Raw genomic sequence first — 12,435 nt, forward strand, 5'->3', positions numbered from 1 at the left:
GTACTGCAAATTTTGCTCTTTTAGCCTAGATAATCAAAAAAGATCTCTTCCTGCTGGCCTTCTCAAGAAGGGGGCAACATCAGCAGCAGGTCAAGGTGCCAGGGAAAAAATGACATCTCATGGGTAGGGCTTGACCTCTACCCCAGCTATTTGGAATCCAGTGTCTGATTTGCCACCAGGAAAGTCCGCAGGTTTGCACTTGTGGCCTCTTGCACTTGTGGTGCACCAGTTGTGGGATAGAGTGTGTAATAGGTTGTTGCATAGCACTGACAGCAACTCCTTATTTTACAGGTTTGCTGCTAGGTCCACATGCTGATGCAGGCTAGAGAGCATGCCCCTGATGGGCGTGGAGGCCCTGGCAGCAGGCGGTATGGAGCCCTGCAGCTCCTCAGCAAGGCAGTTTTGGGGAGCACCATGGAAGCAATGCCCAGTGTTCCAGAGGGCTGAGAGGATCCTCTTGTACTCCCTGTGGAAGTTCTGGTTCAGGAGCCTGTAGACAATGGCATTAAGGCAGCTGTTGAAGTAAGCCAGGAAGTAGCTAGTGATGAGAAGCCGCTCTGGGACCTGGAGAGCCACTGACTCTGGCTTGATGGCCACTGCAAGGCCGATGCAGTTGAGGGGGGCCCCAGCATATGGCAAAACCCACAAACACTGCAAACATGGTTAGGGAACTGCGCAAGTCACCAGGCCTCAGATACAGCTTGCTCTCAGCCTTGGCCTTCCTTCAGGCCTGGAGCACCAGGATGCAGATTTGCAGGTAGGAGAACATCACAGCGATTGGAAGGAGGAAGTGGATGGCCACCACAGCTGCAGTGTACTGGGTGCTGGCTGTCTGGATGAAGAGGCAGGAGTAGATGCGTGGGTCATGCTCTAGAGACTCCACAAAGAAATTGGGCACCAAGGCCACCAGAGTGAGGAGCCAGACGAGGCTGGTGTAGAGGGGGGCATGCCAGCAACTGCAGACCTGGTGGTAGCTTGCACTGTGACAGGTGTACCAGTAGCTGTTGGTGGCAATGGCTGTGATATTGAAGACAGAGCAACGACACTCAGGCCCATCACAAAGGGGCTGGCCTTGCAGTGGGCCTTCCTAAGGGCCCAGCCATCATGGACAATGGCCACAGGGATCACTGAATAAGGGTACAAGGCTACCACCAGGTCAGCCAAAGCCAGACTCACCACAGACAAATTACTTGAAGCAGGGAACACAGATGAGCAGTCAGTAGGGACCCCCATAATTCCTGATCTTTCCTTTTGGTGATGGGAAAGATAGGTCAGTGGGGAAAATGTTTGCAACTCAAGCAGGAGGACCTGGGTTAGAGTCCCAGAACCTGCACTTTAAAAAGCAAGCAAATAAGCAAGCAAACAAAACCAAAGCAGCGTGGTGACAATTTTTATAATCCAGGGAAAGACAGGCAGATCCCCAGGGCTCACTGACTAGCCAGTCAAGCGTCATTCGTGAGCTCCATAGTACTGAGAGATCCTGTCTGAAAGCATAAGGTAGATGGTACCGGAGGATACAGGAATGATACTCAACCTTTACCTCTGGCTTCTGTACTCAGGCTTCCTTATGTACACACACACACACACACACACACACACATTCATTCTCTCACACACACGTACTCACTCTCTCATACACACACACTCTCTTTCTGTCTCTCTCACACACACACACACAAGCATGCTTGCACACATGTGCACACCCATACTCACTCTCACACACACATGCATGCACATGGACACACACCACTCTCTTTCTCTCTCACACACACATACACACTCATCTCTCTCATTCTCTCTCTCTCACACACACACTCTCTCTCATCCACACATGCATGCATGCACACACACACTCTTTCTCTCTCACACACATACACATTCACTCTCTCTCATACAAACATTCCCTCTTTCTCTCACTCTCTCTCACAAACACACACACATACTCTCTCTCTCACACACACTTCCTCTCTCTCTCTCTCTCACACACACACACTTTCTCTCTTTCTCTCACATATAAACTCTCTCTCTCTCTCTCTCTCTCTCTCTCTCTCTCTCTCTCTCTCTCTCTCTCACACACACACACACACACACACCACACTCACACACAGACATGCAGATGTTGTGTTTCTCTGAACCACTTTCATCAGCACTGGGAGTCGAAACCATTTTGAGACAAAGTTGAGGGCTCTGACTGCGCCTGTGCTGGCCTCCTCCAACTCTCACAGGCTCTCTTGGTAACTTCCAAGGCACTGGTAAGCATCCTACCTTGTGGTGGGTACGGAAATGAGAGCAATGCCCAGTGGAGTGGGTACTCTCAAGTAACTGCACAGGACAGGCACAGAGGCACAGTATGCTGGATGGTTTTTGTCAATGTGACATAAACCTCGGCATGTCTGAGTAGAGGAAATCTTAACTGAGACAACGCTTCCATAAGACTGGCCAACAGGCAAGCCTGTGGGGGCATTTCATTGACTGATGAGTGATGTGTGACGGCTGAGCCACTGCAGGCAGTGCCAGGGCAGAGCAGGCTGTGTTAGAAGCAGGCTGAGCAAGCCATGGGGAATACGCCAGTGGGAGTGAGGCAGTAAGCAGCGTTCCTCCACGGCTACTGCTTCAGTTCCTGCCTCTATTTCCCACCTTGAGTTCCTGCTTTGACTTCCCTTCGTAAAGGACTGTGATCAGAACATGGGAGCTGAAATAAACCCTTTCCTGAGCTTTCTCCTCTGAATGGGTCCCTTGACAGTGTCATCATCAGCTCAGGAAGCGAGAGCTCCAGGAAGTCACATGGCCATCCAGCAACATAGCTGGAACCCCGGGGCTCACGCCTTCCGGTCAGCCTTTGCTCCCCAGCTTTGCTGTCTAAGAACATCGGGGCGCCGTGAACGAAGCACCAGGAAGCTGGAGGACTTCCGCACTGAATCTCAGGGCATGAGCAGTTCCTGTCCCTGACATCACGCCCTGCCCCGCCCCGCGCCCCAATCAAGCCTTGCATTTTCTATTTTTTTTAAAAGGTTTATTTATTATGTATACAATATTCTGGCCTGCCTGCCAGAAGAGGGCACAAGACCTCATTATAGATGGCTGTGAGCCACCATATGGTTGCTGGGAATTGAACTCAGGACCTCTAGGAGAGCAGACAGTGCTCTTACCCACTGAGCCATCTCTCCAGCCCTTTTTTCTATACACTCAAAAGCAGCAGGCAGTCTTCACGTGAAGGGTTTCTCAGTGGCACCGTATACACAGGACAGAGCCTTTTCAGGTTTTTGGCCACGTGACAAAATTCATCCTGCTTGTTGGAGGTCAGTTCAATGCAGTGAGGAGGTGGAATGAAACTACAGAAGAAACTTACTTAAAAGTTGGGCTGGATGCAGGTGCTCTTCTCCCCCACCCCCATCCCACGGCCTTCATTCTACACCTCCCCTCCTTCTGTCCTCATCACACGGAGGGCTCCCCCTCAGAGCATCAGGGAAGGCAGAGACCAGGCTGAGGCCTAAAAACATGTGCGGCTAGAGCCATACGGTCAGAAACTCATCTAGCAGACCTTCACCTGGGTCAGACTCCACACATGTTTGGGAGAGGGCTGGCTCCGGCCCTCCCTGGTCCCCATGCTCACCCTAGCGGAAGACTGAGTGTTAGGGACCTGCAGAAGTGCTTGTTTTCACTTCAAAACTCCAGGTCAGGCCAGCTCAGAACAGAGAGAAAAGCCTCCTCAGGTTCTCAGGACCTCAGAACTACACTGGCATACAGAGCCAGGGCAGGATCCAAGAGGGCCTGGGGGACATGCCAGGATGGCAAAGTGTGAACCCTGGCAAGGAGCATGGGGTGAGAAAGAGTATGGCCCCGGGGCCTGAGGGCCACACAGAAGATGCCCGGGGATGATGCGTCCTGCAGAGGCTGCTCTGGGGCCATCCTTGCTACTCTTGTCATTTGAGGGTTTTATTTATTTTGTGGACTAAAACTCTTATTTCCTCTCCTGCTGTTACTTCAAAGTGAGACATGCACAGCCGAGGACCTGCTGTGGCATGTGGGGGTTCTGGTTGGTGTCTTTGACTTTCTTTCCCAGGGTGGCTGTTGTGTCCATTGTCGGCAGCCTCTGGCCTTCTGAGTGGGACAGCTCAGCTTCATTGTCAACCCGACAGAACCACCTCAGAGACAGACACATCTCTAGCTGTGTCTGGAGAGTGTTTCTGTGCTAGGGTAGGTGAGCAGGGAAGACACACCCCGAATATGGGCGGCACCATCCTGTGGGCTTGAATCCCAGCCTGAGGAAGAGAAAACAACCTTCGCCACTCTCTGCTTCCTGGCTGCGATTGCAGTGTGGCTGTCTGCCATGGCCTTGCCCCTGGGCTTTTCTCCACCATCAGGAGCTGCACTCTCAAACAGTCAGAGTCAAACCTTTTTGTTCCTCAGGTTGCCTGTGTCAGGTGTTTTGTCACAGTAACTAGAAAAACTGCTGATAACACCAGCTTAAACTGCACTGAATTCCCAGAAAGCAGGGACCACTTCATCTTGGCTTTGTCTTAGGATCAGAACTATGCTTTGTTCTGGGATTTTAAGGCTCCTTTTGGAGTTTGGAGGAGGTGCTGGAGGTTAGAGCACCCTGCCATATACTTAGTTCTGCTCATTTCTGGCCATAGGCATTTGGGAAATTATTGAACTTTTTCTGTGACTTCCTCATCATTCCATGCCCCATCCCACACCACACTCCTTACTGTTACTTTTGTAAGGAACACTTCCTTTCACCAACATAACAAGGTTGATTGCTGCAGGTCCTGGCAGTTTCTGGATGGGCAGCAAAGAGGCACTTGGCATGCACAAACATGAAACATGAAAAAGTTGGAGCTGGCTGGAAGCTGGTGCCAGCTCTACCAGCTGTTTCCCTGGGAAAGCTAAGGCAAGCACTGCCGTGTTAATGTGCCTTGTCCCCTAATAATGCCCCAGAGGCTGCAAACAGCTTGTAAATAGCGAGCAGAACACATTAGCTCCACGTGGAAAGTGATTCAATTACTCTCCCCTATTAAGCCGGCTGTTCCTAAAAGGCTGAAACCCACCAATCCCTGCTGGAGAGTCATCTGCCCAGTGGTCCTACTGTCTTCTAGCATTCTTGGCATGAATCCCAATTAGGTGACTACAGTTCTTATGCTGTCGCCCATCTGTGAGACGCCGAGATGCGGGCATCTCTCCGGGTGAGATTCAGGAGGAGACTCCAGCTGCATCAATTTCTTCCCCAGCCAGGTGAGAAATCAATCAGGCAGCATGCGGCTCAGTTCCTCACCTTGTGCAATGGCTTGTAGTGAACATTCGGGTACAAGTCTTGGAGCAACTCATTCTGCCTGACTCTGTCATTCAAGGTGCTCCAGTGGGAAGGGGCCGCAACAGCAGAGCTGTGTTCCCTAAAGTAGAACCCCTTCACTAGTCACAGTAAAACACACACACACACACACACACACACACACACACACACACACACACACACACCCAACAGTGTCTTCCTCATCTGAGGAGGTGGTTGTCATCTACTATTCATCAGACAGAATGCTCAAAGGCAAAGCCACCTCTGTCCCCAGTCACCGCCCCCCTTTGTTCACCTTCTAAAACCTGAAGACTTGACTCATGTTTAAAATGAGCTACTCACTTATAACTGGAACTAACTCAAAAGGGATGTCCCATGAAAGTCTTCACTTACCAGGAGATTGGGTTAGATGTGGGGACTTCATATTGGGGCTGTAGGGGAGAGAAGTATGGGAGAATGGGGAAATAGAAGGACACAGAGGGTCCTATAAACCTACAAAAAGAACATCATGATGGGCAGATCTGGACCCAGGCGGGGTCTGGTCAAACTACTGCACCAACCAAGGACAATACATGTAGTAAACATTGAACTCCTATTTAGATCTAGCCAATGGACAGGACATTCTCCACAGTTGTTTGGAAAGCGGGGACTGACTCTGACATGAACTCTGGTGCCCCATAGTTGACCGCTTCACCTTGGTGAGGAGGCCTGTGGTGGCACTTAGAGAAAGGATGAGCAGTCTACCAAGATGAGACTTGATAGGATGTGACCATATGGTAGGGGAGGAGATGCCCTTCTGTCATAGACCTAGGGGAGGGGAATAGGGCGAAAGCGGGAGGGAGGGAGGAATGGGAGGATACAAGTGATGGGATAACAATTTAGTTGTAATCTGAATAAATTAATTAAATAAAATTTAAAAAACCCAAAAAGATACAAGATACAAAATGAGCTTGGGCATTGAGCTTTGAGTCAGTATTCACTTGGGCCAGGCATTTATTCACCATGTACCCCTGAGAATCTCCTTATAGCATTCTGACTGCTTAGGGAGGGGTGGTGAGTGACCCAAGGGCATCCACTCCCCTCACAGAGAAGACAGCCAACGAAGGAAGGCATGGCACACAGCTGACCTATGCTTGCCAAGAAGGCTAACCACCTTCTGATCAAGGTCTTCCCCCATCCTTTATTTAAATCTACAGTACATTTATGATCTCTTATACATAGGAAAGGCCCGGTGTGAAGTTCAGAGAAAGGCCTGTCATGGTGCACCAACACAGAGGAGCATTGGCCAGGGTGGTGCAGGCCAGAGCAAGGAAGTGGGAAGAGTGGAAGTTCCTAAGTCAGACAACGGAAAGGCATGGTGCTGGTCACACAGAACAAATCTCACACCTTTCAACAAGATCGTTTTCAAACAAGAATAGTAGTGCACCTCAAACAGGACCTTACAGTGAAAGTCAGAAACAATATCAACCCAAATCGTGTGAAGCATTCTCAATAACATTTTGGGTGTAAGCAATTTTGAAAAGATTGAACAAATACTTTATTAAAAACCTGGTTCCTTTTCAAATACCTAAGCAATGGGTAGGTACATTTAAGATAACCTCCCAATTAGATTCTCAAATTTCCAGAGGGCAAAAATTGTTTTCATCCAAAGTCCTATTTATGAAAAAACCTTCAGGACATCAGGTTGACTCATAGAAAGGCTGAGATAATTCTTTTTTTTTTTAACCATGTTTAAGTAAATTAATAGTGTACTGGAAATACCAAGGATGATATTTCGAAACCTTGAAGAAAGAAGATATATTTAAGAGCATAAGACATGTGAGGTTGAAAGAATAGCTGCTACGGTGTCAGCAAACGCTCTCCCACAGCGCTCAGAGGAGATCAGCTGGGAACCAGGAAGAGTGCTGTCTTATTAATTTAGTAAATGCAACAGCAACCGCAAAACACCAACAGATGTGCTGTCAGACTCGGTGGTGTGCAAGCAGGGCTTCTTGTAAGAATCCTGGAAGTTGAACTAGACATTTCGTATCTCCTAGATAAAGAGACGGGGGCCAGGTTATGTGACTCTACAGCAGCAAAGGCTGGAGAAAGAACTGGAAGACAAGAAAGCCAGAGGAGAAATGAGAGTGGGCCAGGGTGGATAGAGTTGATGCTCATCACACGTGAAGGGAAGAAATAGGCCACAGGACTCGGTGGTGAGATGGTCAGCCAAAGTAGCAGCAAGGTGAATTCTGCTCTTTGCAGCAGAATAAAATGATGGTCTGTTGTGCGTTCTCCCAAATGGCTTTGTCTTCAAAGAATGAGAGATGGAGTAATACTTAGACAAGAATATTCCTGGGACTAGGGATTGTAGAATTTTTCAATTTTTGTACTCCAGTTTCCCCCTTTCCTATTTTTATTGGTGTGTTTCTCATATATACCTATTGGTTCCACATGTAGATTTTCACTGAAGTATATCATGTATTTTGGGCCCTCCTCTTTCTCCCCTGTCGTGGCCCACTCATCTTCTTCCTTTTTTCCCTATCTTTCTCAAATGAAGATTTCTACCTGACATGCTTAGCCGCTGCTTTAGTTGCCTTCTTGTTGCTGTGGTCAAAGCAATTCATTTCAAGCAGCAGCTTATGCGTCTGAGGCACAGTCCGTTGTGATAGGGAGGCACTGCAGCAGGGGCTGGAAGCCCTGGGTCACATGGCATTCCCAGTCAGGGTCAAAGGGAGGTATTTGCTGGCCTCAGCTCACTTTCCCCTTTTCAGTTGGTCCAGGACTACAGCCCATGAAGTGCTGCCACCCACAGTCAGGTGCATCTTCCCATGTCAGTTAACCCAGGTCTGCCCAGAGCTTTGTCTCCATGATTCTGCCCCGTTGGCAATGTTAACCATCACGAGCATGTTAAGCAGCATTCATGAGGGTTGTTCTTGTCTTATGATTAGTTGTATTGAAAGAACTGGGCATCTGGCTCATGGGTCCAGAATAGGATCCCAGTGAGGTAAGACATGAGATGTAGAGCCATGTGCCAGGTCTCCATGGAGATGTGTTCCGACACTAATCCTCCTGGGAACATCGCAAGGTGCTCTTGCATCTGTACAGATGTTGCAGCCTGCTCTACACTTTGCCTGCAGTAGTCCTGATGGCTAAAGACAATAAAGGAGGTAGAAAATTCTCTGGTGATTGCCAGCTCCCCAGGCAGAGAGGCTACATTTGTTCCCAAACTTCTACCTCTTTAGCAAGTCACATTTTACACTGCGAGTTGCCGGGGACACACTCAGCGGTTGCCATGTTCTGCAGAGCGTAGTGTCTAAATGCAGAGGCCAATGCTTTGGAAATGAAGGCAGTTGGACAGGAAAGTCTCGATGCCCCAGGAAGCTGAGAACTCCACCCAGAGAAGTGATGAGCACGAAGAGCTCTCCTTATACAGCTAAAGGCATATTTACAGTCTTTTAAAAAATGTTCAGTTTTGCTCACTGGAAAGATAATAAGTTGCTCACAGCTGAAATGTGAATTGAGATCTCAGAACCATTAGGGAGGGGGGCTAGGGAGGCCTGGCTTGTTCTTCAGCTGATATAAAACCCTCAAGCCCCCCTCTCCACCCCACCCCCCCCAGCCAGTAGCTTAGCAACAGAGACAGCTGACATCAAGTGCCATCTTGGTGAGTGGTTGGTGGCAGCTTAGGCCCTGATTGGAGTGAGTTTCCTCTTTTTCTGCCTTCCTGGGGCCAGTGACCACAGGCCTACTAACCATTTCCTTTTAAGCCTTTAAAGTGACATTGTAGAGGGCCACCCACCTTATTCAGGTATCATGTGCTGTGCTTCCTTATAGAGAGGGGGCCAGAGCCGGGCAACTATCTCTGCACAGAATCTTTGGGGAAAGGCTAGTCACCTGTACTTCCTAGGAAGGCCCTGGATCCGGATAAGAGCCCTGAGTACCACCGGCCACTGAAGAAGCAGTAGTGTGCGGAGAACAGACCTTGTATATAGACCTGTACTCAGAATATACACCCTCTATATTTTCCTAGGCAACTGTCTGCCACCGATGCCCTTTCGTTTTACAAATGACTAAATACTTTAGAAACGGCAGCGTCCACTCTTCAGCAACACCTTCTCCATGGCCTGTGTACCACAGCTGAGCACAGAAGTCCACTGTCAGATCATGGCTCCTGACTGCTAACCAGGAACTCAGGGTGAATTAATGACAGATAGGGGTGATGAAATTTGCTGCTCATTCCTAAATGTTTGAAAGAAGAAGATGATGGTTGATGCTCAGGGGTGTGTGTGTCATTCTCTAGACATGTGTTTTGGGGGCTGTACAATGGTGGTGGTGGTGGCAAGAAACCCCTGTTTATAGGCGGGGTGTATGTGTGTGTGTGTGTGTGTGTGTGTGTGTGTGTGTGTGTAGACCAAAGCTTGACATCAGTGTCCCTGGTTGCTTTCCACTTTACATATTGAGGCAAGGTATCTTGCTGAACTTGGAGTTCTTTGTTTCAGCTAGCCTGGCTAACCAGCTTGCTTCAGAGATCCTGTTCTCCTCTTCCAGAGTCCTGGAATTGCAGGTAGGCCACCATGTCCAGGCAGCGTTTATGTGGCTGTTGGAGATCTGCCCCTCTGTTCCTCTTACCTTTGCATACCACACACACTACTCACAGAGCCATCTACCTCAGCTCTTGAGGTGCCCCAGAACAGACCGTCAGGGAGACTCTGGGAGCAATGGCTGCACACTCAGGTCAGGAAGGTTTCCTGGGGACTGTAGGGAGCACAGAGTGGGACAATCCTGGGTGGCATGGAAAAGGGGCCTGATTCTCATCTTCCTCAGGCAGGAAGCAGCAGTGGCCACTTCCTCATGTGACTCTCTATGGCAGACAACGTAAGGGCTGAACAAGGAGCCTCAGCATACAGGACCGTCTCTGGGCACCCAGCATGTCCAGGAAGGAAGCATGAGGTCCTGGAGGGCTAGGTGCCCTGTTCCACATGGGCAAAGCCTGGGGCAGCTGAGCTCCTGCCTGTCTGTTCAGGAAATGTTTGAGGCTGCTATGTCATGGCAATGTGTGTGTGTGTGTGTGTGTGTGTGTGTGTGTGTGTGTGTGTGTATCACAGTTTTCTGACAGAAACGTACTCTTTGCTATTACACGTTTGTTTTCCAAAGCTGCGCTAATGTCTTGAAGAGGTGTTCCAGGAAACACGAGCCCCAGTGACTGGTGCCTGTGTGAGGTTTACACTCCTTAATGAGGTTAGGTTTCCCACAGGATGACTAAAAACTCACACTGCACTTCTGGCTTCTTTTTTATAGATAAAAATGGTCAGGACCCTCTGTCCCCAAGACATTTATAATCATTTTGGGAGAATGGCTTTCTCAAATAGCCTGGCATCCTAGAAAGTCGATCTAAAGCCTCCCACTGTTCATTTTCACACTATTTTCTGTTTTAGTTGGTAAGATAAGAGTTACAAAATGAACCAGGGCGTCGCTCAGGACCCTCTCAGGCTCACCTGGCTAGTACATTTCAGGACCCTGTCAAGAGGTGAGTTTACACACTCCTTTCTCTGGTTTTCTTTCCCACACAGGGAAAAGTTGAACCGAGAATAGATTGGAAAGAAAAACGCATTTTTAGGATTGCTACCCGATCTAGTCAAATCATTGCTTAAATTCTCAGAGCGAGTCCCACCACTTTCCTGTCTTCATTCAGAAAAGTTGGTGTGGGTGGAAGCTGTGCCTGCAGCGTCTAAATTGACACTCTTACTTGGAACAGGATCTTCCAGCGACTAGATGAATTTTGATACAGAACTTAACAGAATGCTCACAGCCATCTGTTACTCTCATCAGTAGGCCCAGTCACTCTGCCAGCAAGGGCTTTTTAATTACCTGGTGTATGAAGTCAGTTTAGCAGGTAGAGAGAGGGTGTCCTCCACAGGTCCACGGGTCAAGAGCCTCCATGGCCAAAGAGGGCTCCGTCAAGCAGAAACAGTTGAAATGCCACTGATAGTAGCAGTGTGTGTCCCTACAGTCCCATAATGCCACAAACAAGTGCGCAAGAAAAGCCTGGCTCAGTCCGCACCGACACTAATGTGTCCAGTGTATACTGAGCAGCGGCTAGAGGTGAGTTCCAGAATAACTTTGCATCCGGAAACCAGAACTTCCCCTAATTTCTTCAAAGAACCAAAGTTTGGGACCAGGATGGAATGAGTGAAGGGAAAGAGACACCTGCCACTGGGGAGAGAAAAGGGACTTGTGGGTGCAGTGTGTGTGTGTGTGTGTGTGTGTGTGTGTGTGTGTGTGTGTGTGTGTGTGTGTTGTGTGGGATCTAAGTCAAGGATTAGGGCTTCGAACCAGTGGCAGGGAATGAGAGGAACCCAGGCACAAGCACCCACCGGTGTTCTGCAGCTTGCGGTTCCTAACCACAGAGAGGAAGACAAGGAGGTTCCCCACGATGTCCACAGCTGTGGTGACAATGACTACTGTAGATATTGCTAGAGTCAGCCAAGGTGCCTAGGGAGTCCCAGAGGGCCTCGCTACCGCTGCCCGGAACCAACCAGGGAGCGCCGCCAGCCAGCTGGCCTCAAAGCAGTTGGCAATGGAGGGTTTCTCAGGCATCCTGACACAGCCGCCTGGGGATAAATGCAGAAGGTGCGCACTGCTTGGACCGCCCCCCCGCCCCCCCCGCCCCCCCCCCCCCCCCCCGCCTCCACTCCCAGCCCGGGGAGTGCTGGGAAGAGACTATGGGGAGGGACTTAAAGGAGGCAATTGACTGTGGGCAGAGGGGCAGAGAGAAAGAAAGGATCCAGACAAAGACTGGGGATCAGGTGCTGTGGAGAGGAATGCGTCTCTCAGCGGCAGGCTCCGGAGCAGCACTGCAGCATCTCAGAGTTGCTGGCAGAGATTAGCCAGTGTCTGGGCCACCTTCGGTGACCTAGATGGTAAGCAGGAATCACTAGATCCTTTACTACATACAGAAGCAGTGTCCATTTCGGGACATGCTGCTTTGTGAACCGGAGATGATGCTGGTGGTTAGAGCTCTTGTGGCCAGAAGGGTGGGGTTTGAGCCGCCCCCCTCTGCTTGGTGCAGGGCACGTGACTCCTAAGGAGTGTGCAACAGTGTTGAGCTTTGGGAGGTGACAGGGAAGGTACAGGTTAGCCACGTGTTGTGTATTGTGAAT

The 12,435-nt window shown here is 49.6% G+C and overlaps 1 protein-coding gene across 1 annotated transcript; it reads right to left on the reverse strand.

Moving 5' to 3' along the window:
• Positions 1–285: 285 nt before the first annotated feature.
• MTNR1B (melatonin receptor 1B) lies at positions 286–11,872 on the reverse strand (the record flags this gene model as incomplete). The annotated part of the gene is given in 6 exon segments (XM_084783437.1): positions 286–621; positions 623–724; positions 728–1,038; positions 1,041–1,189; positions 11,646–11,767; positions 11,771–11,872. Coding segments are annotated over 6 exon segments (1,122 nt in total).
• Positions 11,873–12,435: the final 563 nt, after the last annotated feature.

This window comes from Acomys minous (genome assembly GCF_964271855.1).
Source record: "Acomys minous genome assembly, chromosome: 5".
Lineage (NCBI taxonomy): Eukaryota > Metazoa > Chordata > Mammalia > Rodentia > Muridae > Acomys > Acomys minous.